This window comes from Triturus cristatus, chromosome 10 (assembly GCF_964204655.1).
Source record: "Triturus cristatus chromosome 10, aTriCri1.1, whole genome shotgun sequence".
Taxonomy (NCBI): domain Eukaryota; kingdom Metazoa; phylum Chordata; class Amphibia; order Caudata; family Salamandridae; genus Triturus; species Triturus cristatus.
The window spans coordinates 1,049,317,786-1,049,345,695 of NC_140593.1; the positions used below are offsets into that span (position 1 = coordinate 1,049,317,786).

At 46.5% G+C, this 27,910-nt stretch overlaps 1 protein-coding gene across 1 annotated transcript in view; it reads left to right on the plus strand.

Annotated features, from left to right (window-relative positions):
* The window catches only part of LOC146796542 (actin, cytoplasmic 1-like), a 173,318-nt gene that overhangs the window by 82,351 nt on the left and 63,057 nt on the right, over positions 1-27,910 (plus strand). Inside the window, exon 3 of the mRNA XM_085629160.1 lies at positions 17,363-17,602. Within this exon, the coding sequence (XP_085485286.1) occupies positions 17,363-17,602 (240 nt within the window). The remainder of the gene's footprint in view (positions 1-17,362; positions 17,603-27,910) is intronic.

Sequence of the window (27,910 nt, forward strand, 5' to 3'; positions counted from 1 at the left end):
TCCTGGTGGGGCTGATACATTCTGGATGTGGACTTGATTACTACAGACGGGAAGATACCTGAGCCACTACTGTTGGAAGTACTCTCCCATGCCTCATCAGAACCTTGGGCCCTTTCCCAACGGTCTGCTTTTTCTGCAAGCTCCCAAGGATCACAGTCCTCCAACCCCAACAGGTATTGGCGCAACTCCGGCCCACAACCACTACTGAACATTTGCTCTTTGAGAATCATATTGAGCAGTTCACCAAAGTCAGATTCCGGGTCAAGCTTTACCCAATTGACCAGTGCCTCATCACATTCCTCCACAAACTCCTTCCAAGACTGGTGAGACAGTTTCCTACTGCCCCTGAATTTCAACCTATCCTCCTCTTCTTGGGAAAGAAGAGGTGGGGGAGGAGAGCCTCGCCCATGACTATTGGTCAGCTTGAGGGTACAGACCCTAGGCTGGAGGATCAGTGGCAGTTTAGAACTGCCCTGATGAGGGGCAGAGTGGAGAATGGTTACTATGTGCCAGGGGTTACTACCCGCCACTCTGTGGATAGGCAAGGACCACTGGCATCTGGATGGCCTAGGGCCTGGTCCTGGCCACGGACAGCTAAGGAGTACCAGTGGGGTAGCCCAGTTGGTCCGCAGAGCTTTTACAGAGGGAACCACGTGGGTTCAGAGTGGTGTAAAACCGGAGAGTGTCCCTGCCGTTGCGGGCCTGCGTCTGTGTTTTATCGCCCCAAGCAGGGAAGACCATCACGGTGGTGATTGGTCTCCCCTGCGTTTTGGCTGGAAGGGGGTAGTGTTGGACTTGGCCCTTCTGGCAGGTTCACCCCTAAACTTTTTGCAATTCTCCTAGCTTTTTCCCTATGGAGTGTTAGTGGTTTTAGACCCCTAGGCACTTTAACACTGTGTCCCAGTGTAAAGTGTATGCGCTCTGTGTTACATTTAGTGAGACTGACCTGCCCTCCCATAGGAATGCATGGGGAATGTGTGTGTCCATGGTAGTTCTTGATGCGTGGGGAGTGCAGGGTCGAGTTTGGTATGTGCGAACTCGTGAGATTGAATGCTGCGCGATGATGTGTGCGGCATTACTGTGTCTAGTGTAAAAGTGCCACGTCTAGAAGCTGGCATGTCTGTGTAATAAATGTGAAGTGACTGTCTGGCTTGTGATTGGCTGGTGTGCCTGGCTCCAGGAGTCAGGATGGGTCTGCCCCAGTAGTGAATAGGGAGATTTACCTCCAGATGAGTGGGAGGAGTGCACCTGGGACCTGAATAGGGCTGGGCCTTCCCTACACAATGCTGGCTCCGCCCCCTGTGGTGCGACTGATATCCCTAGCCTGTCCTGTGAATAGGGAGTGGGGCTGAGCAAAACAAAGTGCTCAGGAACCAGTTGCATCTGGTTCGCCCCTTCCCTGCCCCTTGGTAACAAAGGAAATGTGTATATAAAAAGGGGCTGTGACCCCATGTAAAAGGTTCTGTTCTTCTGAACCTAACTGGAGGGGGGACTGCTGCTGCTGTTGGGCGCCAGGAGGACCTCCACTGGGGACTGCCTCCCTGCCTGGATGGCCCTGTGAGCTGGCCCCTGGGCCCAGCCCTTTCCCCCCCTGCATCCTGAAGGATTTTCCCCTGGACTTGAAACTTTGCCCTGAAGCGCGCTTTCCCTGTAGCCAGAGAGGGCTGGGGATTCTGCCCTGGCACGTGGAAAGCACTCCTGTCCTTCATTTGCAGCGCTGGGCTGCTGTCTGGGAATTGAAACAGCGGGTGCCTACCCCGCTGTGTGCTCATTTTACAAGCGGGTGCCCACCCCGCATTTGTGCGGCCTTCATAGCGGGAACCCACCCCGCATCTGTGCCGCCGTGTGCTCATTATACAATAGCGGGTGCCCACCCCGCATTTTTGTCGCCTAACGGGTGTCCACCCCGCCAGGGACTTAGCGCCGATTTATACCCCTGGCGGGTGCCCACCCCGCCAGGGACTTCGTGCCGTTAACGGGAGCCTTCCCCGTATTGCGCCACAGAAAAGGAATCGCCGTAATCATCGCCGCGGCCCGGCCTACCAGGAAGTCAGTCAGTCCTCGCAGAGACGTGGGCGGGGCCTCGTCACGAAACCAGGAAGCGGACGAGAGCCTACCCCGTGCTCCTGTGCCTGGAGGAACAGCCGGAAGCCGACGGGAGCCCACCCCGCGCTCCGGTGCAGCCAGGAGAAGCGAGCCAGCAGAAGAGTCCAGGCGGGAGCCCACCCCGCACTGGACTGTGACCAACGAAGGCGGGGCCTCCCGGCAGAAGCACTGTGTCTGCCCCCAGCCCCCGCCGCAAGAGAAATGCTCACGGCAGGGAAGGAAGCGGACAAGTGCTGCCGGTGAGTAGAACTCCCGAATTTCTGTGGTTGGGGGAGGCAGAGTCAGAGCGGCCCCGTCTTGCAGCGGGCCACTCCCACATTGTTGAGCAGCTTCTGAGTGCTCCACCACTTGCGAGGTGCAGGTGCTGTACTTGTGGGGGCATATCTGTCTTAAGAGCCCGTGTGCTCCAACGTGGGGACCAATTTTGTTTCCAAAACCCCAGTGGGGTTCAGAAGCACCGCAGTACCAGCCCCACATCTCCACACAGTTGCGCCGCCGTTGCGGGCAACTGCATCACGGGGACATTTTTCTTCTTTGAGCAATAGTCCCAGAGTGGGACTCCTGGGGGCACGCTGAGTGCACGCCCTACCTGCTTGTGGCACATTGTTTTGGGCGCCAGGCGCACCCAGGGTGCCCGGAAAGTTCTTGTCCCCAGCTACCCAGCAAGTAGTGGGCAGCTGCTACGTTTAGGTTCTGGTGCAACCGGACCCTAATGTGATTGAAGTACTATTGTGGTTTAATTCTTATGGTGTTAGGAAATGTACCGTGTGTAGTATGTTTTGCGCACCCTGTGTTAATGCTTATGGTGTTAGGAAATGTACCGTGTGTAGTATGTTTTGCGCACCCTGTGTTTTATACCTCTAGATATGATTTCTGCATAGGAGGTTTTTTACCTGTTTAGGTTTATGTTAGGGAGATTATACTTCCCTGTGTGATATACGCCCCGAGTGTAATTATACTTATGAGGTAAGGTCTAATACGTTAGACTTATGAGAAATTGCATAATGTGTTTATGCCCCTGTGATGTATACAGGATAGGTTTGGTACCTGATTCTATTGTGATAATGCAGAGATCATTATTGGGCCAGTAGTTACTGGTTGGGCTCTACAGTTATAATTTGTGTTACAGTTGGTATATGTTCTACATTTACAATTGGTGATTTGTGCTAATTCTGACAGTGGTCCATGTGGCCCTATCTTGTGTAAATAGTCCCCTGTAAAATTCTGCCCAGTGCCAGTTGGCACAGTGTAAATTATGTGATTATCATCTAATGTGTTTATTATAATACAAAGGCAATTTTTTATATATAACCTTGTGTGGAGTTTCCTTTGTGGTGGGCCTATGGTGTTGCTGGGTGCGCGCGCAAACGCTTTACACATTGCCTCCGGGATAAGCCTGACTGCTCGTGCCAAGCTACCAAAGGGGTGAGCAGGGGTTATCTTTGGCGTGTAACTCCCCAGCCCTGACTTAGAGTGGTGGTCTCTGCCTGGCTTTGGCGCAAGCCTTAGCCAACCAGAGATCCCATTTCTAACAGACCTCATCACCACAATGCTCGACATTTGCTGCAGTTTGGAACCCCACACTTAACTTTTGTTCTACACAGTGAGGGGGTGTTATTTTTACATTGACACAGTGCTATTGTGATGCTTGCCTTGTGTAGGCCACACTCATTTTTTGGTCACACATGTGCTGGTAGTTACATTGTATGTCTGAAGTCATAATCACTGTTGTGGGCATTTGTCACAGACTACACACTATTGTCATGATGTTAGGGGGGATATATTTTGCTGACATACCTAATGTTGGAGTATGATGGATGTGTGGCGCATCACCCATCCTATGGCAGGGGGTGGCAGGGGTGATGGGCAACAGGTCCCCTATGAGTGGGGGTGGCAGAGGTGATGGGCAACATAAGCCCTATGGGTAGGGGTAGCTGTAGTGATGGGCTGAGGAAATTCGATTTTCAATCTCGCTTGTATTTAGCCACCATTTTGTGTCCCACCGCCATTTTGTGTTGCCCTCACTCAGGCAGCACAATAAACAAAGTTTTTCTGCTGACCTCACTGCGACGTGTCAAAATAACCTCCTGCCTCTGTTTACGAGACTGATGTCAGGGACTGGCTGAGTCCACTAATCCCCGTCTGGTCCGACTGATCGCTGTCTCAACTGTCTGTTGGTTCGCACCATTATTTCCTGACTTTATCTTATCTTCTGGCCTTCGCTATTCTCTACTTGTATTCTCTCATTTCACAACTGTCCTCCAAAGCATACAAATGTGTCCTGCCACCTGCAAGTTGAGTTGTAGACACTACCACTGATTAACTTGTGGGGAGGGGTGACAAAAACAGTTGGAAAAAAGGTTTTATTTGGGTTACTTGATATCTTGTTTTCAAACTTTTCTTATTGGTTATATCTTGTTTTCAAACTCTTCTCATTGGCTAATCATGTATGCATTGGGAGTGTTCTTGGTGAATCTATGTGCTATAAAAGATTGTGCGCCATGGAGTAAAGTGGCAGTCTCCTAAGAACATACTGAATGTACTTCTGGGACAACTGTACTTAGCTGCAGCTAATAACCCTGATCTTCTACGCTCAACAGTGTCCTGTGTCTCTGTTCAACAAAGCAGGTGAACTCAGGAGATTAAGGCGTACCCCGCACCGCCAGGCCCATAAGGCCCTGGTTCTTCAATTGGTGCCCTCTGTGAGGCGGCTTCTGAGGTTTTTGCCTGAAGGTCGTGAGGAGCCCCGCAAAAAAATTCTGGAGGAATCGCGAACCACGTCAAGCGACCCCTGTATGTCGAAGTGGTCCGAAGGTCTTTTTCAGCGCGGTTTCTCCTTCCTGACGGCTGCGGACGACTGCTGCCCTGACTGCCTTCTTGCTTTGGCTCCCTTTTTGGTGATGTATGGTATTGCGAGACGATAGACGGGCCTCTGTTGGCGTAAGAAGACACTTAGTTAAGTATTGGTGGGTAGCTCCCACTATTTTGTTTGATTTGGGTCTTTGATTCGGCTATTGCAAAAGCCGAAGCCGAGGGGTGAGTACATTTGTGCTGTGTTATTTGATTTAACCCCTTGATGTTTGTGAACAGTCCAGTGAAATAACGATGCCTGGTCTGAGTAAGTTTAGAAAGTTTTGTTGTTTTGGTTGTGATAGGGATTCCCGACTGGAGGACTCTTGTCCAATTCCTCCGGTTGGAACTCCCACTTATGAGCTTTATTCTAAACATGGTGTTGGCCCCATTGCCTTTAATGAGGCATGGATCCGATACACGAAGAACGATGGTGTTCTGCAGTGGCCACAGAATGGTAGCTTTGAGCCTGACATATTAGATAATTTGGAAGCAATTTTTTTAAAAAGAAAAGCCCGGCCGGCAATGTTTGGCTCTTTCCGCCTCTGGCGCAAGGAAGCTAAACAGAGAGAAATTAAACAGGCAAAACGAGATAAGAAAACACAAAGTATGACGATTATACAGGCTGCTCAGCAGTTTAAAGATAATGAGAATAATCAAGAAATGGAAATTTCAGAGAGACAGCATCGTATGGCGATAGATAAATGCTATCTGGTGTTGCCTATTTCCCCCTCTGATAAAAGTAAGGATCTGGAGGAAGACCCTTTGATGTCTCACTTATTGAGATTGCCTCCTCCCTATGTACAAGGTGCTAATGCACCCCCATTGTTACAACCAGTTCAGCCATTAGTTGCGTCTCCGCCTGCTCCGGCTCTTCCGCATTTGCCCGTTCCGGTATTGCCACTCCCACCTCCTGTGCCACCGATTCTTTTGCCTCCGTCTCCTGAACATCAATCTCCATTGCCTTTGGCTCCCCTTATAACTGTTAATTCTTCTGTTAGTTCACCTAATACCTTGTCCCCTGTCCTTATGTCTAATTCTCCTACTGTGCACAAACGAATCACAGATACTGTCTCTGATTTTCTGTCTCCTTTCTTTGAGACTCTTAATATGTCTCAGTTTTTTTCCCGAAGACAGTCTCATAGTCAGCTTCCAGCTTCCGACGAACGGGTGGTATTGGACTCTCTCGCTCGCAAATGGATCGCGAAGGGTCCCCAGTATAGTGTGAATGATATCATGGCCACCTTTCATCAGTGGGAAGCGCCCACGCAGAGATATGTTTTTAATGTTATGTGTGACACTCTTGTTAAAGGATGGGAGGATATGGATTTGGGTTCAGTTCCTCAGGGTTTGTTAGATGTTCAGGCTAATTTCGATAAGGGACTCATTGTGGGTCCTAAGGTTAAGGACGCCGTAAAGACACTTGTCACTTTTAGGTCCCTATTTTCCTCGCAGACTTTCCTCGATTCCAATCCTGCTGTTAGACTGACATCAAAACATTATCCCATGAGAGAAGTTCCTCCAGTGTGGAGAGAAGCGGTTGCAGCAGCAGGTGCTAATCCAGCTGTTCCGGCGCACTTCCAGCGTATATGGGTACATGTCCCCTGGAAAAGATCTGAAGTTTTAGCTCTTAAACAGTCTCTACCGGATCCCCGTAAAAACCCTACTGGTTCTTATAAAGTGTTGTCCCAGACTGTTGATGCCTGTATTATGAATTTAGCCGATATTGATATGTTGATGGGAAATGTAGTCCCACAAGCATTATGGGCTTGAATTCGTAGAGAGGATCACGCCCAAGCATTAGGTGGTGATTGGGCTGCTATAATTGCCGCGGATAGAGCCCAAGTGGGTGGTGCTAAGCCTGATGTTTTGATTTCAGAACTCCCTGGTAGGATTATTACTTTAATGAAAACGATGATGCCCGCCTTGCAATTTAATTGGGATAAACTAACTGCGTGTAAGCAGAAGAAAGATGAGAGTGTATCTGATTTCTTCACTCGTTTTGAGGAGACGTTTATTGATCACAGTGGTCAGGATATGACTACGGAGGGTGGACAACGATTATTTGTAGATATATTCGTATTTAATTTGCTTCCCGAGCTGTCACATAAGTTGAAAGACTCTGAAAGTTCATGGGCTGTTTCTTCTTCTGCTCAGATATTGGCTACTGCTCAATATTATGAGAACAGGGATAAAGAGGAAAAAGACAAGCAAGAGAAAAAGACAAAAGAATTAAAAACGAAAGTTCTTCTGCAACAGGCTTATCCTCCTCGTCTTGCTCAGCGCCAGTTTCAACAGCCTCCACAGTTTCAGAGGGTGTATCAAAAGCCTGAGCCTTTTATTCCGCGACCTTTATTAGGTCCTAACCAATGTGCCTATTGTAGAGAGGAGGGTCATTTTAAGAATAGTTGCCCGGCTTTATTACAGCGTAGTGGAGGACTATCTGCTCCACGAGGTCGTGGTATTTATCAATTAGCACCCAGGGGTAGAGGTCGAGGTGTGTTGACCCAAGAACAGCGTTCCCTTCCCCCTCCAAATTCCACGAACTACTTTGATCAACAAAATACTCAGTCTACACAGTATTACAATGATGATTATCATGTTGAAGGTGAAAATGAAAGCCTTCACGCTAACTAGGACAGCCATAGACAAAGTGAGGGAGTTGTATCGATTCCAGTAGATCAGAGTGGACCTTATGTTAATGTCACTACAATGGGTGCTTCAGAGTCATTTCTTTTAGATACTGGTGCGATGAGAAGTTCTATCATTCACTCTAAACTCCCTGGGGCACCTTTGTCTGGCTCAACGAATGTATCAGTAGGATTTTCTGGCGCCCCAGTTCGTAACCCGGTCTCTAGCCCTCTGCCTATTTCAATTGGCCCTTATGATTTGGAAGCTCCTCTTCTTTTAACAACTGGTTGCGGCGAGAATCTGTTGGGTTTGGATCTATTGAAAAGATTGCATGCAACGATATATTGTTCTCCTTCTGGTGTGCATCTTACTTTAGGGCAGAAATTGACTTCTTCAATATATTTGTCTAAAGATCAATTCCCACCTGAATTGCTCTCTCTTCCTGCAACGCTCTGGGCTACGGGTCCAAATGATGTTGGTTGTCTTGAGATCCCGCCTTATGTTGTTACTCTCAAGCCCAATGCTAAATTGCCACGCATTCCTCAATACAGAATTTCCAATGAAGGTGAAAGAGCGCTTTCGGATATCATTAATGTTTTGATTCAGAAGGATGTGATTGAGGAAACGAGAGGAAATGTATGCAATAGTCCTATTCTTCCTGTTCTTAAACGCACTGATCCTTCTCAACCTCCTGTTTATCGTTTTGTGATTGATCTTCGGGAGGTCAATAAAATTGTTGTACCACAGTTTCCTGTTGTCCCAGCTATTACTGCCTTGTTAACTATGATACCTGCCTCAGCGGCTTGGTTTTCTGTTATTGATCTGAAAAATGCTTTCTTTAGCATTCCCATTGCCGAAGAGAGTAGGGATATTTTTGGTTATTCTCAAGGAGGCCGAAGTTTCAGGTTCTAGCGCGCACCCCAGGGCTATTGTGAAAGCCCCTCCATTTATAGTCAAGCTCTGAAATGTCAGCTTGATGCTTTTCCTTTGCCCCCAGGTGCTACTCTTATTCAATATATGGATGATTTGTTAATTGCTGCTGATTCAGAGGGTGTCTGCAGGAATGTGACTGTTGCATTGTTACGTCACTTGTCTGATCTTAATCATAAGGTTTCGCCTTCTAAACTACAATATGTCCGTCGAGAGGTTACCTATTTGGGTCATCTCTTATCAAAGGAGGGAAGGCGATTAACCCCAGAACAAATTCAAGCAATTGCGCAAATGTCTGTGCCATCCACACAAAGAGAGGTGCGTGCCTTTCTGGGCATTACCTCTTATTGTTGGCAATGGATTCCAAATTTTTCTTTGTTGACCAAACCTTTGTTAGCACTCACTTTCAAAGACACACCCCAACCCCTTCCTTGGACTGACGAATGTCAGAAGAGTTTTACTGATTTACGTGCTGCTCTGTGTTCTGCTCCTGTGTTGGGTACTCCAGATTACAGTAAGCTCTTCACGCTCTATGTCCATGAAAGAGAGGGTTGTGCGTTGTCAGTCTTAACACAACGATTTGGAGACAAACAGCGGCCATGTGCCTATTTTTCAGCTACATTAGACCCAGTAGCCAAGGCATTGCCTAGTTGTCTTAAAGCTACAGCAGCAGCAGTGATTTCTATTTGTCAGTCTGCTGGAGTGGTTCTAGATAATACTCTCATTGTTATGGTACCACATGCAGTGGATACCTTGCTAAAGAGGACGAAAACACAACATCTTACAAGTGCTTGATTGTCTGGATATGAGCTGACGCTCTTGGCTAGTCATGTGTACATCAAACGACGTAACATTTTAAACCCAGCCACTCTGTTACCTCTTCCAGAAGAGAAAGATATTCAGGAACAACATGATTGTTTTCTCCGTACTGAGGAGACAAAAGGAAGGATTGATTTGAAAGATACGCCGCTAGTGGATCCAGATGGGATCCTATGGGTGGATGGGTCTTGTTTCAAACTCCCAAATGGCGAGACAACTTCAGCTTATGCTGTTACCACCTTGTATACAATTGTGGAGACAGCACGCATCAGACATAATTCAGCTCAGGCGGCTGAACTGATAGCTTTGACTAGAGCGTGTGTGTTATCTAAAGGAAAGAGAGTGAATGTGTATACCGACAGCCAGTATGCGTTCGGTGTGGCGCATAGCTTCGGTCGTTTGTGGAAGGAAAGAGGATTCCTTACCTCCCACGGTACTAAAATACAGCATAGTCAATTGGTAACTGATCTTCTTGAGTCACTTGCTTTGCCTACCCAGATAGCAATTGTGAAATGTAGTGCACATAAGAAGATTACTGATGATGTTGGTCGCGGAAATGCTTTTGCGGATGAGGTAGCAAAAAGGACAGCCAGAGATGCTACAAGTCGCATGTATGTTGCGGGCCCTGCGAATTGGGTCAGGGAAAGAGGGATGTGTGAGGACACAATAGAAAGTGTGAGATCGATTCAGAGAGATGCTACAGAGAAAGAGTTGAGAAAGTGGAAAGAGAGTACAGGAATGTTAGACGGAACAGGATGTTGGATGGAATTGTCAGAACACCAGCGTTGGCTGTTACCAGGCGCCTATGTACTGCCTGTAGTTACTATGGCGCATGGTCCAGCCCACATCAGTGCGAAAGGAATATGTAAACTTCTGGCTCCAGTGTGGCTGAATGAAGGGATTCCAAAATGTGCAGATAATATGGTGAAGCATTGTATCATTTGCTTGATGTACAATCCGGGAAAGGGAACCCCAACTCCGGCAGGTCATTTTGCTCCCCCAACATATCCTTTTGAGGTGTTGCAAATCGACTATATTCACATGGAGCGATGCAACAATCTCAAATATGTCCTGGTGGTGGTGTGTGCCTTTTCCAGATGGATAGAAGCGTACCCCCTGAAGGACAACACTGCTTTGTCCACTGCTAAAGTTCTTTTGAAAGAATTCTTCCCTAGGTTTGGTTTGCCGCGCATTGTCTGGAGTGACAATGGAAGTGAATTTGTAGGCCAAGTTATGCAAAAGGTGTGTACCGGTCTTGGTATAAGACAAAAGTTCCATGTGGCAAATCATCCTCAGTCAGCAGGTTTGGTAGAGTGCTATAACGGCACTCTCAAACTTAAGCTTGGAAAAGTACAAGCCAGCACAGGTCTTAGTTGGCCCGATGCTTTACCTTTGGCTCTCCTGTCCGCTAGAACAGCTGTACATTCTCGTTTGGGACTTAGCCCATACGAGGTTGTTTTCGGGCGCCCAGCTAATGTATGGGGAGTCCCTCGCCCTAAAAAGTACTCTGACATACAGTATCCAATGCTGATTGACTATTTACATGACCTCACCACTAAATTACGTGTTCTTCACCAACAGATTCAAAACGCTTTACCAGAAGCCTCCACAGACCCAGGTCATTCTATCCAACCTGGAGACTGGGTATGTGTGAAAAATTTTCAGAGGAAGAAGAATTTGGAACCTCGCTGGAGGGCGCCTCGACAAGTTCTTCTGACAACTCGCAAAGCAGTGAAAGTCGGAAGGAGAAAGAACTGGATCCACGGCGTGCACTTCAAGAAAGTGCCCTTGCCCTTGCCATTTGATCAGTGGGTTCGTAAGGGTATAGGTGATTCTGAAGGAGAAAAAGTCCCCCGATTCATACCTTTCAGTAGTGCACACCTGGATGGAACTCGATCGGAGAAAGAAGATGACGACATTCTACAAGAAGCCGTACCTTCCCATCTCCGATTAAACACTACAGAGCCACAGACCCTATTTCAAGACCAAACTGTACCAACAAGGACTAGATACAATTTAAGACCTAGATTGATCAAGGACACCTGAGATTTCCATCTCTTCTGCTACATTTATCATCTGTCCAGGTTGCAGGGTCACGGTAGGAGTCTTGGTTTGTGACCTGTATAGCGGCTAGGCCCCCAGGACTTTCAGTGTCATAGGACGGCTAATAATCACAGCCAAGTGAGTAAGGAAGATTGCCGTGAGCAACAATTTTAGAGGATGGATGTTAAATTAGGAAAGAAGGATAATAAGGAAGAGATGAGAAAGAAATATTGTAAAATATTGTACAGTCGATGTGGCGTAACATTGTGTGTTTTTATGTTTTTGTGTATCCTATTGGCTTGTGTAGGTTGGGTTGTTCATGCTATGCAGCAAAAAGTTGTCCCTAATTCTATCTCCTTGCCTCTTTATTCTACTATCTCCCCACATCAATTATATACACTTCCCCAACATGAACTAATCAGGAGAACAGAATATTTTAATAATTCATTTATCCAATTGTTGCACCAACGCCAATTGGTAGTCAACACAATTGACTGTTGGGTGTGTGGACTTATGCCTCATACCACAGATAAAGGAATGCCATATTTAGTCCTTCCATTTTCTTATGAAGGTTCCGCTTGGGCCTATTTTGTAATATTTTCAAATGCATATCAGAGCCGATTTAGACGTCCAGTTGGTTCCTATGGTAGTAAGCCAGAATTTAGTCATAATTCTCTGATAAAGGGAATGGTGGCTATGACTAAAATTGTGGAGAATAATAAGGTTCCTGTTGACGAGAGACAAACATATACTAATTGGAACGTGACTCGTTACGTTACTAGCCTTACAGATAAAACTAAACAGGGAAAATCTCCACCAATTTGGACTGTCCCTCATCAAGGTAATTTCTGTTTACAAATGAATGGCCAGACTACTGACACTGGACAAAGAAAAAGCTTTTGTTCCCATGCATACATCTACACGTCTCAGAATTCACCGCCGTTAGTGCCATCTCAGGGCACATATTTTATCTGCCACGATAAAGCTTACACATGGCTACCAACGGATTTTTCAGGAACATGCTATATAGCTTTTCTTCTCCCTCCTACATACACTGCTCCTTCAGGCCATCATAGAAACAGATATGGCAGCGGGATTATTGATTCTAAAGACACGGCAGGACAAGAGGGAAGTGATTTCCTCAAAGGATTTCTTCCTTTTTGGGGCCCAATGGCCAACAGCAGAAACATGAGACAGCTGGTTCGTGTTGTTGAGACTACCATAGATGTCACTGTGGGAGCCTTGAGTAATCTCACAGCTGAACTTCAGGCGGATCGTCTCATGACTTTGCAGAACCGGATTGCACTAGATGTTATTCTTGCAGATCGTGGTGGAGTCTGTAAATTGATCGGATCTAGTTGTTGTATTTATATACCTGACGATGCCCCTACGGTATACCAAGCCATCTCCAAATTACATATGATCTCCGAATCCATTCGTCAAGACGAAGGAGATTGGTCTTTATTGGGATGGTTTTGGGGATTACTGTCTAAATGGGGATGGAAGGCACTAACCTTCCTTGGAGTGGTTTTGGCCATCATTTTTTCCTGCTGTCTCTGTATGCAGTGTGGCCCCGCCATCTGCGGTCTTTGTGCCACTCTGTGTGTCCCAAGACCTGAGTCACAGAAAACAGAAAACATTAAAATGATGTTACAGCAACAGTTTAACGACCTCATGGCTATTGACATTGACTCAGATTAACATGAGTCTGTGTGTTTTGCCTGAGTTATGGCAAAAGGAGGGTCTGAGAAAATTCGATTTTCGATCTCGCTTGTATTTAGCCACCATTTTGTGTCCCACCGCCATTTTGTGTTTCCCCCACTCAGGCAGCACAATAAACAAAGTTTTTCTGCTGATCTCACTGCGACGTGTCAAAATAACCTCCTGCCTCTGTTTACGAGACTGATGTCAGGGACTGGCAGAGTCCACTAATCCCCGTCTGGTCCGACTGATCCCTGTCTCAACTGTCTGTTGGTTCGCACCATTCTTTCCTGACTTTATCTTATCTGCTGGCCTTCGCTATTCTCTACTTGTATTCTCTCATTTCACAACTGTCCTCCAAAGCATACAAATGTGTCCTGCCACCTGCAAGTTGAGTTGCAGACACTACCACTGATTAACTTGTGGGGAGGGGTGACAAAAACAGTTGGAAAAAAGGTTTTATTTGGGTTACTTGATATCTTGTTTTCAAACTTTTCTTATTGGTTATATCTTGTTTTCAAACTCTTCTCATTGGCTAATCATGTATGCATTGGGAGTGTTCTTGGTGAATCTATGTGCTATAAAAGATTGTGCACCATGGAGTAAAGTGGCAGTCTCCTAAGAACATACTGAATGTACTTCTGGGATAACTGTACTTAGCTGCAGCTAATAAACCTGATCTTCTACGCTCAACAGAGTGTCCTGTGTCTCTGTTCAACAAAGCAGGTGAACTCAGGAGATTAAGGTGTACCCTGCGCCACCAGGCCCATAAGGCCCTGGTTCTTCAGGGCAACGGGTCCACTATGGGTGGGGGTGGCAGTAGTGCTGGGTAACATAAGCCCTATGAGTGGGGGTGGCAGAGGTGATGGGCAACAGGTCCCCTATGGGTGGGGGTGGCAGTAGTGCTGGGCAACAGGTCTCCTATGGGTGGGGGTGGCAGTAGTGCTGGGCAACAGGTCCCCTATGAGTGGGGGTGGCAGGGGTGATGGGAAACACAAGCCCTATGGGTGGGAGTGGCAGTAGTGCTGGGCAACATAAACTCTATGAGTGGGGGTGGCAGGGGTGCTGGGCAACAGGTCCCCTATGGGTGGGGGTGGCAGTAGTGCTGGGCAACAGGTCCCCTATGGGTGGGTGTGGCAGGGGTGATGGGCAACATAAGCCCTATGAGTGGGGGTGGCAGTAGTGATGGGCAACATGTCCCCTATGGGTGGGGGTGGCAGGGGTGATGGACAACATAATCCCTATGAGTGGGGGTGGTAGGAGTGATGGGCAACAGGTCCACTATGGGTGGGGGTGGCAGGGGTGATGGGCAACAGGTCCCCTATGGGTGGGGGTGGCAGTACTGCTGGGCAACAGGTCCCCTATGGGTGGGGGTGGCAGTAGTGCTGGGCAACAGGTCCCCTATGAGTGGTGGTGGCAGGGGTGATGGGCAACAGGTCCCCTATGAGTGGGTGGTGGCAGGGGTGATGGGCAACATAAGCCCTATGAAAGGGGGTGGCAGGGGCGATGGGCAACATAGGCCCTATGAGTGGGGGTGGCAGGAGTGATGGGTAACTGGTCCCCTATGGGTGGGGGTGGCAGTAGTGCTGGGCAACAGGTCCCCTATGAGTGGGGGTGGCAGGGGTGATGGGCAACAGGTCCCCTATGGGTGGGGGTGGCAGGGGTTATGGGCAACAGGTCCCCTATGAGTGGGGGTGACAGGGGTGATGGGCAACCTAAGCCCTATGGGTGGGGGTGGCAGTAGTGCTGGGCAACATAAGCCCTATGAGTGGGGGTGGCAGTAGTGCTGGGCAACAGGTCCCCTATGAGTGGGGGTGGTAGGGGTGATGGGCAACAGGTCCCCTATGGGTGGGGGTGGCAGGAGTGATGGGCAACATAAGCCCTATGGGTGGGGGTGGTAGTGGTGCTGGCCATACAACCCCTAAGGTGGCCTGTTGTTAGTGGCCAGGATGTGGATCCCCTGTGTGTGTGCCATTTTGCGGGTACGTGTCGTTTGTTTGTGTGGTAGGTGTCTGACTTACCGTCTGCGCCGTCCGCGTCAGTTCCTGATCCGGTCATAGATGTAGAGTACTGGTATGACCTGCGCGATGGGATTCATGAAGTGTTTGTATCGTACACGCTGCTTGTTGCTCCGTCTCGTACCAGTTGCAAGCTGGTCCATCTCGTAGCCGTGGATTGAGTTGTGGCACGAATCGTAGCTGATATGTTTCTTTTCTGGATGCTGTGACGTGCCGTACGTGGCGACCCGTCAGGCGTGTAGGAAGTACACATCGTACTTGTCAGGGCGGAAACTGCTATGGATACTGCTTCCGGGCGACTCGACTCGGTTCGGCGTTTTGTGTTACGGCTCGGACGGAGAATGGAGCTTGAATCACAGCCTACGTGTCGGTCGGGTTTTTGGCAGCTATGCGCATCGTACTTCATCAACAGTACGGACCGGCTACGGGTACGTGTCGGTCACAAGGTAAGGCTACGAACAGCTCTCGGAGAGCTGTCCGACCCGGATCGGAATCGACCCCTAGATGTTTATGATGCTGTCCACATGACAAGAACAGCAAACGGACCCCAATCCCTCCTTGATGCTTTTAATGTATTTATGGCTAATATGGGGTTTAAAACTAATCGCACCAAATATTTGTTATGAAGTGTGGCCCCAAAAAAGCTAAAACAAGGAAGTTTATGCTAGGAGAGGAAGAAATCAAGAAAACGCCTCATTTTTCATACTTGATACGGATCTTAATTGGAAGTTTTAAATGAATGTTAGGGCAATGCAGTTTCACAGGTCAATAGAAGCAGTTTTTAGATTTTCTAAAAGAATTCGGCACACGCCAATTAAGGAATTGCTGTTGTCTTTTTTGGTGCCGGTGTCTGGGGACATATAAATTGTAAAACACTGCAGAAAGTAGAAAATAAATTTATCAGGAGATTGTTGGCAGTGTGGCAAAGCACCTCTGTATCTTTTTGCCAAAAGGAAGCCGATCTGGGCTATCTAGAAGGATACTTAAAACTTCAACCGTTGTTGTTGTTGTGGGTTAGAATTTGGAAAAACCTGGAAACCCAATTCTGCAGAGAGATACTGAGAGAGTGCATTAATCTAGATAACTGCCTCGAGATCTCATTGCTCAGGTATATTAAAACCACCTATTTAAAGATGGGCATTCCTCAGTAATTCTCTAACCCAGATATCCTCACTAATGTTTCTTCCAAAAGAATTAATCATCTCTTCTTTCATCATTATTCTCACACAAATTCTCTTGATGACACCCTTTTTCAACAGGCAGACTTATACTGCCAGCCCAATGCACAGCCGGCACTTTACTTACTAAATGAGAGGCAAAAGTTCCTGCTGAGCAGGCTACACCTTAAAATAATACATTTTTGGCAGCCTTTCCTACCCAAAGTACGTGGTTTTCCTCACTCCCACCCTGCCCCAGTGATGGCGCAACATATCAATGTGCATCAATATTTACTCTTCTTTTTAATTAAAGTAATATGTATTTATTTATGAATTTTGTATATAATTGGATGTAATTGAATTAGACTGTGCGCATACTTTTATGGCTCAAATAGAGCCGAATAAAGTACTTTGACTGACAACTCCTTCACAATATAATTCTGCACATAGCTTGTTAGCCTGCAGTCCCTCCAAACTGAGACTGTATGGGAAAAATAATTTCAATTTATGTAAGGCCAAATCTTAGACTCCAAGGAGGCATGCGCTTTTTACTATACATTTAAAAAACTGACAATGACTGCAAAGGAAACTGTGCAGTGGGGTCAGGGGGAGGATGGAAGATAGTCATTTGCTGGCCAAGGTTTTAGATTTTCATCTGTCTTCATGCAAATGGACCTCTGTAGTCAAACCCTTATTCCCATGCCTGTCGGATTGGAGTACATTGAGACATCTATCCTAAATATTTAAGACGTACAGGGAAAGAGAGCGATGGAGAGCGTTGTACAGAAAAAGAGATCAATAGAGATATAGAAAAAAAGCCAATGATGAGGAGAGAGAGGGAGAGGAAATGGGCTAGAAGAATCCAAATGTTTGACTATTAACAGGAGTTGTGTTCCAACTTGAGCTAATCACAGTGAACTACTTGAGCTGTTTTCCCAGTGTCCATCTTACTTCGGACCCTTCTATGATTATGGTTATTTATCTGGATGTCCTTTCAATGGTTTCAGCTGTATTTGTCACTTTTTATCAAACGTTAGATATTTAAATTAGCTGTGAATGCATATAAAATCCCTGATTTCTTTACATTGCCTCTTCCCCTCTTGTTAGGGCATGTTGGTTGGCATGGGCCAGAATGACAGCTTTGTTGGTGATGAAGCCCAGAGCAAGAGATGCCACCTTTCTCTAAAATATCCTATTGAACATGGTATTGTGAACAACTGGGATGATATGGAGAAGATCTGGCATCATACCTTCAACAACGAGCTGAAAGTTGACCCAAAGGAACACCCGGTCCTGCTAACAGAAGCACCAATGAACCCAAAACCAAACAGAGAACAGATGACACAGGTGTGTTAACCCATAACCAAACCTTGAGCAATCAAGACCTTTGAAAAACGTGTATTGCTTCAGTACATTTTATTTCTCTTACTCAGTTTTCATAATATTTTAATTTCGTTGTCTGCATTCCTTTGAAAACCTCCTTTCATAGAGAGGATCACTGGCCACACTTAAGTTCACCAAATCAAATGTGTGGTTTGAGAAGTCAGGAGCTCTTCTATAAGAAGCTTCCTGGGAAAAGTGGATTTGTTTATTTGTCTGGAGTTTTGATTATTCTACTAAGGCATATACATCCTGCAGTCTTAGTTTGTATTTCACCAAGAATATGGAATCGCTCCATAGATGCAAATCATATTTATTAAATCTTTATGATATTGACTTTATTTCGGTCATCAGACAATAAAAGTACAAATTACTTAAACACATTAGTGACATTCTAACGTAGATTTTTTTTTTAGAATAATAAATTCATTCATGAAGATCTTACGTAAAGTTAGGTTAAAAATAATCGGTTAAAATCTATACAGAGAAAAACTTTCCTATTGTGTGTTGAGAGTAAAAACAGCAAAAGCCACCAGTAACCCGATATCCATGGGAACAAGGCCCATTATATAAACTAATCTTTCCATAAGGGTACACAGGGTCCCTACTTTTAGCACTTGTGAAACCTATTAGGGAACATGATTTTAAAGCTAACTATTGAGGGTGGAAATGGGGCCTCTGTGAATTTTCTCTTGATCCCCAACATTTGACCTAGGAATTTTGCAAGTGCACAGGTAAACAATGGTCTTGTATCGGATTTGAGGATTCGCAAGGCTGCACCATGCTCTCTAGTTCCCAACTGTTTACAAATTGGTGTTAGACACCTACCTCTTGGGCAGAAGTACGCTTGGCAGGCAAAGGGAACATGTGCAGCTGATTCTATAGGATCAGGGCAGCTTTGGCAGCACTTGGATTGTACTGTGTTGCAAGACCATGCACATGTGAAGTAATTTAGGGGGAGTGTATCAAGTCTAAACTAAATGTATAACTTCCTGTCAGTTGGTGACTGGATAAGATCGCGGTAGCCTTCCAGCAATCTGGTCATTTTAAAATCAACAAATTTTGGTGTTAACCTGCCCATCATAATGCTGCTAGTTTCCTTCTGGGCTACCCAGTACATAGCTTTCATTTGTTTCTTAGAAGGCAGCTGAAGAGGGTTAATGCTCTCCCACTGACCCTTTACCCCGATGTTGTAGAGTAGGCTTTTAATGTTTTTAGTCCAGTCTATCTTGTTTAATACATCAAGGGAAGTGACTTCCTCAAGTGCAGTAACATAGGAGGAATTCGGGGGTCATTTTTGGTCTCTGCTAAAAGAGCAACGGGGATGAAGTGGTGACACTAAGTTCTGTAGCAACTTGTTCTCCAACACGGATAGATCAACTATTCTTTCAAAGCCCCATAGCTCAGCTCCTTATAGGGCACAACTCACTGTCTTAGATTTGTATATCTCGAGGGAAGGTGCAACAGGTTTGGTATATCAGCAGGAATGTTCCTTCTTTAAGGCCCCAACTATTTGATTACATTTTAAGGTTGCCTTGGTTAGGTGCGGCTTCCAGGACATTTGTTTGGATATTTTGATACCCAAGTAGTCAAAGCTACCTACCCTCTCGAGCAAAACATTATCTAGAGTTGGTCGCACTTTATATGATTTATGGGGGTTCAGTATCATATACTTTGTTTTGGAAGTGTTGATTTCCAACCCTCTTGTGTTGCAGAACCTTAAATTGGTTTAACAGCGTCTGGAGACCACCAGGTGTTTTGGAGACTAAAAGGGTGTCATCCGCAAAAAGTAATGTTACAATTCTCTCCCATGCTATGGTGTTGGAAAGTGCCAATATATAGTTAGACCAGTTGTCTTTGTTGTGACAGAATAAATCACCTGGAATTTCATCAGGGCCAGGAGCTTTTGACGGTACAATTGCCTCGATTGATGTTGCAATTTCACTCTTGGTAAATAGGGTGACAGATTTAGCTAGGGACAGGTTAAAGGAAGGTGCCAGCATAGTATGACAGTTGGAGTTCCTGTTTAAGGCACTAAAGTGCTCATGCCAAACACTGGCTAGAATGTTATTAGCTAACGTTGATTGACTCTCCAAACTCCTCGTAACTAAGGCCCAAAATCTTTTGAGATCTTTGGGGGAGCATGCTTCCCCAATTTGCCTCCATTGTTCCTCGTCCCACTTTTGCTCTAGTAATAGCTGTTGTGTAGACCCTGCTTGACTCTCACACAGCAACCATATTCTTTGCCTAAACTGCCGCGGCGTGTTGACGCCTTGCAAGTCGACATTCTTCTGTACACCAAGATTGCTACTTTTGTCTCCCCTGTCTGCTTGTAGTGTGAGCAAATGAAGTACTGGGTGTACAATAATCCCCCCTCTCTCTCAGGCCCTCTTGGTGAACTTCAATCTCTGTCAGATGGGCTATTAAGCCCTGTTTGATAGATGCAAGTTTACTATCATCTCCCAAAATCCTGTGCCATTTAAGGCAACATTTATCATTGGCAGGATAGAACTCTTTAGATATGAATTGGTACTTGGGAGAACTTTATGGATTAACCCAAGGAGGTGTCATGCTCAATATTAAAGGGTTATGATCGCTATCAATGCTGTTAGCTACAGACATATCTATTAGAGTTGACCACAGCCTTAGACCAACTAGAATATAATCAATACGGCTCACTCCTGTCGGCCCAGTGAATGTGTTCTCACCTCCTCTATCTGATTTTGTCCTCCCGTTGGTGGCTCTCAGCCTATGCTCCAGAACAATTGCATTTAATTGAATGGCTGGTTGAGACCATTTCTTAATAGGAGGTAGGTCGGGGGGGGACAGAGAACAGTTTAGCTTCCTCTTTAACCTCCTAGATGTTGTCTGTATCTAGGGGCTCAAAGGTCACGTTAAAGTCACCTGCCACAATTAGTGGATGTGAAGCCCTGCTGTTATCAAGGAGCTCATCTGGAGATTGCAAGGTGGCTGACCTCCCACCTCCTCTAGTGGCTCTAGCATAAAATTGTAAATATCAAGAGTAAAACCAGTATCGCCCTTCAGTTGGATTGATAAAATGCCTGAGCTGTTGTGAGGTAGCTTTAAAATTGTACAGCAAAGAGCAATTTTAACCCAAATCAACAGACTGCCCGATGGGCGACCTTGTTTGGAAGCAATGGCCAGGCAGTAAAACGTTGCATAACCTGGCATGTAGGTTGGTGTCAGAGTCCAGGTTTCTTCGAAAATGCAAATATCGTGCAGGTTGATAAAATCTACCCAATGGTGGAGGCACAATTTCCTTCTGACCCCGCCACGTTCCATGAGACCAGTTTATGTAAATGGAGGTTTAATACGGTTTGGAAACTGGAGGGAGGAGAGTCTAACGGCATGGCATTTTTAGAGAATATTAGATTGAGGGGGGTGGTTACTAGAATTTGGGAGTAAACCTCTAATCCTGTCTTCAACATTAATGGTGAACCCATTAATCTTTTGTCAACCACAGAGGTTTCTGGTAAATTAGTTCGCTTAGCAATGAAAGACCTCTGCTTATTAAGAATTTGGTCTGGTTGCCATGGAATCTCTTTTAATTTTATTGAGTAAACTATTTGACACTTAGGAAAAGATATACAATACAAATTAATTTCAGTAGTGTAAATCAAAGGGTTTTATTCAGTCCCTTATTCTAGTGAGACAATGTGTTAACATTCTCCCCCACCCTCTTACTTCTGCATATTTTACCATTAAACTAAATGAATAGCACCTTTCCTAAGGAAAACCTGCTTTAGATAATGCTCTCACTCAAAAATACTTGGAGGGGTTTTCTTCTTTCAGTTCTGTGCAACCAAAGCCACGGTAATCAATGAGCTAAAAGAGATAATGAATGCATCAACAAATTCCCTCTGCAAGCTGCATTGACTTTCAAAGAAGAGCCCAAAGAACGATCGCAATGCCAACATAAAAACAAACTATTTCTGTATTGCATGTCTTTTGAAGTGCCACTCACATAAATAGAACTGATACAAAACTTCATAAGCTTTAGATTTGCCCCATGAAATAAATTTAAATGTTTTCTTTTCAGCAAGTGAATATTTTAGGAATTATTTAGCCGGAAGATATATTTATAATTTCATGTCCTTCGGAGACCTCCTTCTGAACCATGGATATGAACAACAAACAATTCAGAGAGAAAGGTAAATTGTACAGTCATCAAATTACAAAAAAGAAGATACACCACCAATAACTCAAAAGCTTTACAGTTTATAAAATTCATAAAGATTTCTATCACAATTCTACCATCATCTTACCATTTTTTAAATACTCTTTGCATAATGTCAGCGTAAAACCTCCAGCATATTCCAAAATGGAGTTAATTCATGGTACCGTGGCAACTGTAATTCTCAAGATGTATTCCATCAAATTTTGGCCATGATTGCCTCTGACCGACATCACCGCGGATGAGGAACCAACCGACCTCAGGTCGGGGGTTCCGACATCGCACATGGTGCGGTCACAAACTTCGATTTTTCAATGGGAGCTTGTGGGCGGGCCAACACCGCCAGCAGCACAAGTTTCCCATTGAAAAATTTAAGTATTAAAACATCACTGCACCGTTTGGCAGGCACCTCAGGTTACCTGCCAAACAGTGCAGGGATGTGAAGGGAGGCACCATAGGTGCCCCAAGACCCACATGTGGAGGGCCAGGGGGGAAGGGGGCCCCCAAAGACACTTTCCGACAACCTTTCTGTGTCAAAAAGGCAGACATGGAACTGCTGTCAGAAAATGCCGTCATAATCCCGATGGCGGAAACGCCGTGCTAAGGGCATTATGAGGCCTTTCCGACTGGCCGACGGGCTCCTTGAGTCTGTTGGAACAGAGTCGGATACCCCGGTCGGTTTAAACTCTGACCGACGTCATTGTAATACAGCAGCCAGAGTTTAAACCTACAATGTCGGTTGGAAAGCTGCCTTCTTTCAAATGGCTTTGCACCAAACTTTTTTCTGTTTCAAAAACAAACTCTGAAAGTAGGAGTTTGGTATTGAAAAACAAAAGAACTAATGACCCTCACACCCTGGGAGATTTCTTACAGAGTGTATATGTAATTTTCCACGGACAGACCAAGGACACAGAATTCAGACAGCACAGGGACACAGGCCACCCAGGAAGCTACAGACAACACCACCAGTAACAATACCCAAGGGGGCCCAGGGTCACCTGTGCTTCCCACCGCAGGTCCTGCCCGTGTGGCATGGGGTGGTGGGAGGGGTGGTAGGCACAGGTCACGGCTTGCAGAGGGGTCTGAACTGGCATGGATCATAGATGCGTACCAGGATAGCACCGGAGGATTTGGCCAGGTAGTGGGGATCCTCAAGGACATTCAACAGGATCAGGCTGCCCATCATGCTCGCATGGAGTCCAAGTGGGATGCACTTACTGCGGTGCATAGGGACATACTGACATGCCTCTGCCAGATAAGCACCAACATGTCCACACCTCCCTGTGTGCCCACAACATCTGTTGCCGCTAGATCTGCTAATGCCACAGGGAGGGAGGATGACTCTGGTGGAGAGTCCTCTGCACCGCAGGCGCCTGCACCTGAGGATCCCCCCCAGAAGAAGAAGAGGGGTCGTCCGAAGAAGGACAAGTGAGACGCAGATGGCCCTGCACATCCCCTAGGGACACAAAACCTGTTCTGGAGAATGTTCTTTGTGTGCAAAACGTTCACCTTGTCGTATATAACCCAACTCGCCAACATGACATGGAGGGTTTATGTTGGTTTAATGTAGCAGATGACTGTGGACTTTACTCTGGACATTTCAGCTACCAACACTTCCAACTCTTCTGTGAACTTTGGATTCAAAACCCAATGTACAGCACCCACCATCCTGTGCACTATCTTCACACATGTTTGTAAATAAACTCACCATTACACCATACTTGCCTCTGTTGTGATTCCAACTTGGTATGTGTCATGGAGACGATGATCTGCTAAAGAACACAGTGCATGCTAACCACTACAACAATGTGATCACCGTTATGTGAGTCATGGTGATGTGACACATGTGAGGGAGACACACCACTAGGGCACCACAACACATACTCACCATGGCCATGTAATTCATCGCCTACAATGATGTTGACCAGAAATACAGTGGAATGCACAGACACCACACCTATCCACAGTCAGTGATAACAAGCCCACAGGTGAGGTAAGCAAATGTCAGTCAGATGTGGGAAGATAGACAACGCACATAACAAAGTGTAGCACAGGTTCATTACACATCAGCAACATGTTTATTCCACCACAGTTGCAAGGTAATTCTACGTGACAGTGGACACACGGTCCACAAGTGTCGAAGAATTGAAGTCCAGGGGTGTGTGGTACATCACTTGATGGGAATCGACAACTTCCACCCTGGGATTGGATTCTGGGTGTTGGGGGTCAGAGTTGACAAAACAGCAGGCAAAGTACCCTGGGAAGGAAAGGCATAAGACACAGTCAAAAGCACAGCAGAACAGGATAGAAATGCAATTAGCATGCACAAAACATGTCACAAGAAACCTACACAGAAACAAGTTAGCATGTCAACACTATTGTGGAGTATAGACTACCTGAAAGGACACATCACTGCATGCATCCAGTCAAGTAGCACACAGACACACTCAAACAGCAACAGAGCAGCCCCAACACATTTCAGGCTAACTCAATAAATTGACATAACAACCCTGTAAACTCACATTCATGTGAAGAAGACGTTGATGAGCTGTGTGCGGACGTCACTCTCATCATCATCATCACTGGCATCATGGCCCAGGCCTGGATCCTCCACAGGTGGCGGATGTAGGTCATCGTCATCCTGGATGAGAGGCAACTTCTTTTGCACTGCCATGTTGTGTAGCATGCAGCATACAAGGATAATTTTGCACACCTTTGCAGGGTAATATGGGAGGGACCCTCAGGTCTTGTCCAGGCAGCGGAAGTGGCTTTTCAGGAGACCAAATATCTGCTCGATCACCCTCCTAGTCCGACCATGTGCCTCATTGTAGCGCATCTCAGCTGGTATCACAGGGTTCCTGAGGGGTGTCAGCAACCACAGCATGTTGGGGTATCCGGAGTCACCTACATTCAAACAATTGAACAATTAGCTGACTGCAGTGTGAACCGATGCGGGTGACTATTATGCCTACGCGTCGTGCAGGCATGGACTGAGCCGTGCGCACACCTTGGCCATTGACTGCAATGTGAACCGATGCGGGTGACTATTATGCATACGCGTCGTGCAGGCATGGACTGAGCCGTGCGCATGCCTTGGCCATTGACTGCAATGTGAACCGATGCGGGTGACTATTATGCATACGCGTCGTGCAGACATGGACCGAGCCGTGCGCACGCCTTGGCCATTAACTGCAATGTGAACCGATGCGGGTGACAGATTATGTATACGCGTCATGCAGGCATGGACCGAGCCGTGCGCACGCATAGCCCATTGAATCAAATGGAGACGGGTGCGTGTGGATTTTCAAACTACGCATTGTACAGTTAGTTGACCGAGCCGTGCGCACTCATTGGCTATGGACTGTCATGGAGACGGACGCGGATTCAAAACTTGTACGAGTCGTGCGCTGGAAATTCAGTTGGCTACCTACAACAATGTTGAAATTTCTAGGGTGTCATGAAGGTGAAATTTTGAATGATGCGGAAGACATGTACGAGTCGTACAACTCCATGGATTGGCCAGATTCATAGGATGCAACCGTGTTGGACCTATCACTTAGGACACATGGCACAGATTCTGCCTCTGCAGCACAGATATAAGGTTGGCTGGCCCCCAGGGAGCTCACTTGCCTGCACTACATGCAAATGGACCACATCTCTGCTACCACTGCTGCGGTCTCTGCATCCTCTGGCTACTGCTATGGCACATACTCTGGAGAGAGCCCCAGCCTTCACTGAGGAAGAACCAGGCCCTGCTGGACAGGCTCATTCCACAGTACTGCAAGCTGTATGGGAAACCAGGGGAGCAGGTGAGTGTGCAGTCCACTGCCTTCCTAATTGTGCATGGTGTCTGATTAGCAGTACTAGCAGTGTGTACACCAGTGGCAAGCGTACTCACTGAGTACTTTCAACCCCCAAAGTGTGTAGGTACATGAGATGAACAGGTGTTCTGCAGCAGAAAGTGCATTTGTGCAAGCTTTAACTTCCCAGGCAATGTTAACATGTCAAACATGTAGGGCAATTGTCCATTTCCATGGATGTACTACCTGTTTACCTCATTTACCTTTGTGATGACTACATGTATATCCAACTGTGTGCAGCACAAATATGTGGCATGTGTGGTAATGGCCTTTTCACTTTGTCATCCTCATAGGTTGCTACCCACCAGAAGCACGAAATCTGGCTGACCATCGCCCGGGCAGTTAGATCAGTGGGGGTCTATAAGCGCCGGATCCGCAACTGCCAGAAGAGGTGGCAGGACCTTCGGTGCTGGACACAGAGGATCGCAAAAGTCCGGCTGAAGCTGTCGCCTCCTCGCAGGAGGGGCGGACAACGGACCCTGACCCCCCACATGCTCAGGATTCTGGCGGTGGTCTTCCAGGACCTGGATGGGTAGCTGAAGGCCAGACAGCAGCAAGGAGGGGGTAAGTCCGTGCCTAATCTGTGAACTATGTCTGACATGCTAGTTGCAGTCTTTTGGCCTGGTTACACTTCCACATTACGTCGGTCTTGTAGTCCAGGACTTATGTCCCTCAATTGTGTAATGCACCCTCCTCATCTGATCCACAGGTGTGGCCCCTACAGTCTGTGACTTGTTTCACTAGGGCACTGTGTCCCTGCAGTCAGCTATGCTTAAGGTTCCGGACAGCATCTGTTACCGGGACTCTGTTGTGTGCTTCGTGGGTGGGTCAATTGTTTACACAATGCCTGAGATCTGACATGTGATCTGTGTGTGCCCTTGATATGTGTTTCAGTTGCTGGTCTGACTCGCCACATGTGCCTGGGGTATTTCAAACACACCCATGCAGCTGGTGACTCCAAATGTTTGGCCTCAGGAGTATGTATATCAAGTGTGTCACACTTGCTTAGCCACCTGCCTACTGTCCAGGGCTATACACTGTTTCACGTAGATCTGGGCAGTCATGCCTACTCCAGGGCATTTAAAAACACTCTGTAATCCCACTCCCATGTATCAATTTACAGATTATGCTTAGTGACATGTGCCTTCAGGTGTCTGCCTCTGTGTGATTGTGGTGTGGCTTCCTTATCAGGACAACTTGGGTGTTCATGAGTTTGAGGGTCAGCAGGACATCTGAGATGTGACTATAGGAGACGAGACCTGTGTGACATATAGGTGTGTGATCACTTGACAGTGCACAATGGTGTATGCAACTGTGAAGTTCATGCACAGCAGAATGTGAGGTGCTCATGTTTAGGGAGTTGTGTTCGCAGTCACTCATATGTCTGATTTGTATGATGTGGGGTCATTTGAATCCGGAATATGTTGTTTACAGGGGATGGACAAGTGCACTTGTCAGCTGCAGAGTTTGCTTTACCCATGACCTATGAATGTGACACAGTGCATACTATTGTTGTCTGGATGCCCTGCCCCTGTGACAGGAGACAGTGATGACTGACTTTCCAGGCATGCCTGTGCCATGGCATTTAACTTGGTATGAGGGATCCTGCATTTGAGTCAAATGTGCTCCATGCACCTCATTGTGGCATTGACTATCAGGACTTGAGAACATCATTGTGTGTGTTGCTGGTATGCATCACAAGCATGTGAAATGAGACTCTGGCCATCCCTTCTTCCTGACACCTGTACTGAATCAGTGGCAAGAGATGTGATGTGTGTATAGTGACAAACATCTACATGTTCATTTGCATGTCCAACAACTGTGTAGGTGGTGCATGTCTGCACATTGGGGTATTAGCATCCAACATGCAACAGACATATGGGTGTAAGTCCAGGAGGGATATGAGTGCCATGGTTGATGGTCAGACTGACAATTGGCTTATTCAAAACAGTGTGAGCACTTTGAACAGTGTTCAGATGATGATGTCAGCGCTTGCCCTGTGATGTGCCGTACTCACTGTGATGTGTGCGGTCAGTGCAGGTGACTGATGTTGTTCGCTTTCTTCCTATTTCTATCCAGATACATCCACGGCCACAGGAGAGGACAGCGCCACGGACCAGGAAGAGCCACAGAGCCAGACTGGGACAGAAAGCGAGGAGTTGGAGGGACCCAGTGGTACGGAGGGCGAGTGGAGCCACACCGAGGAGTCCTCAACACCAT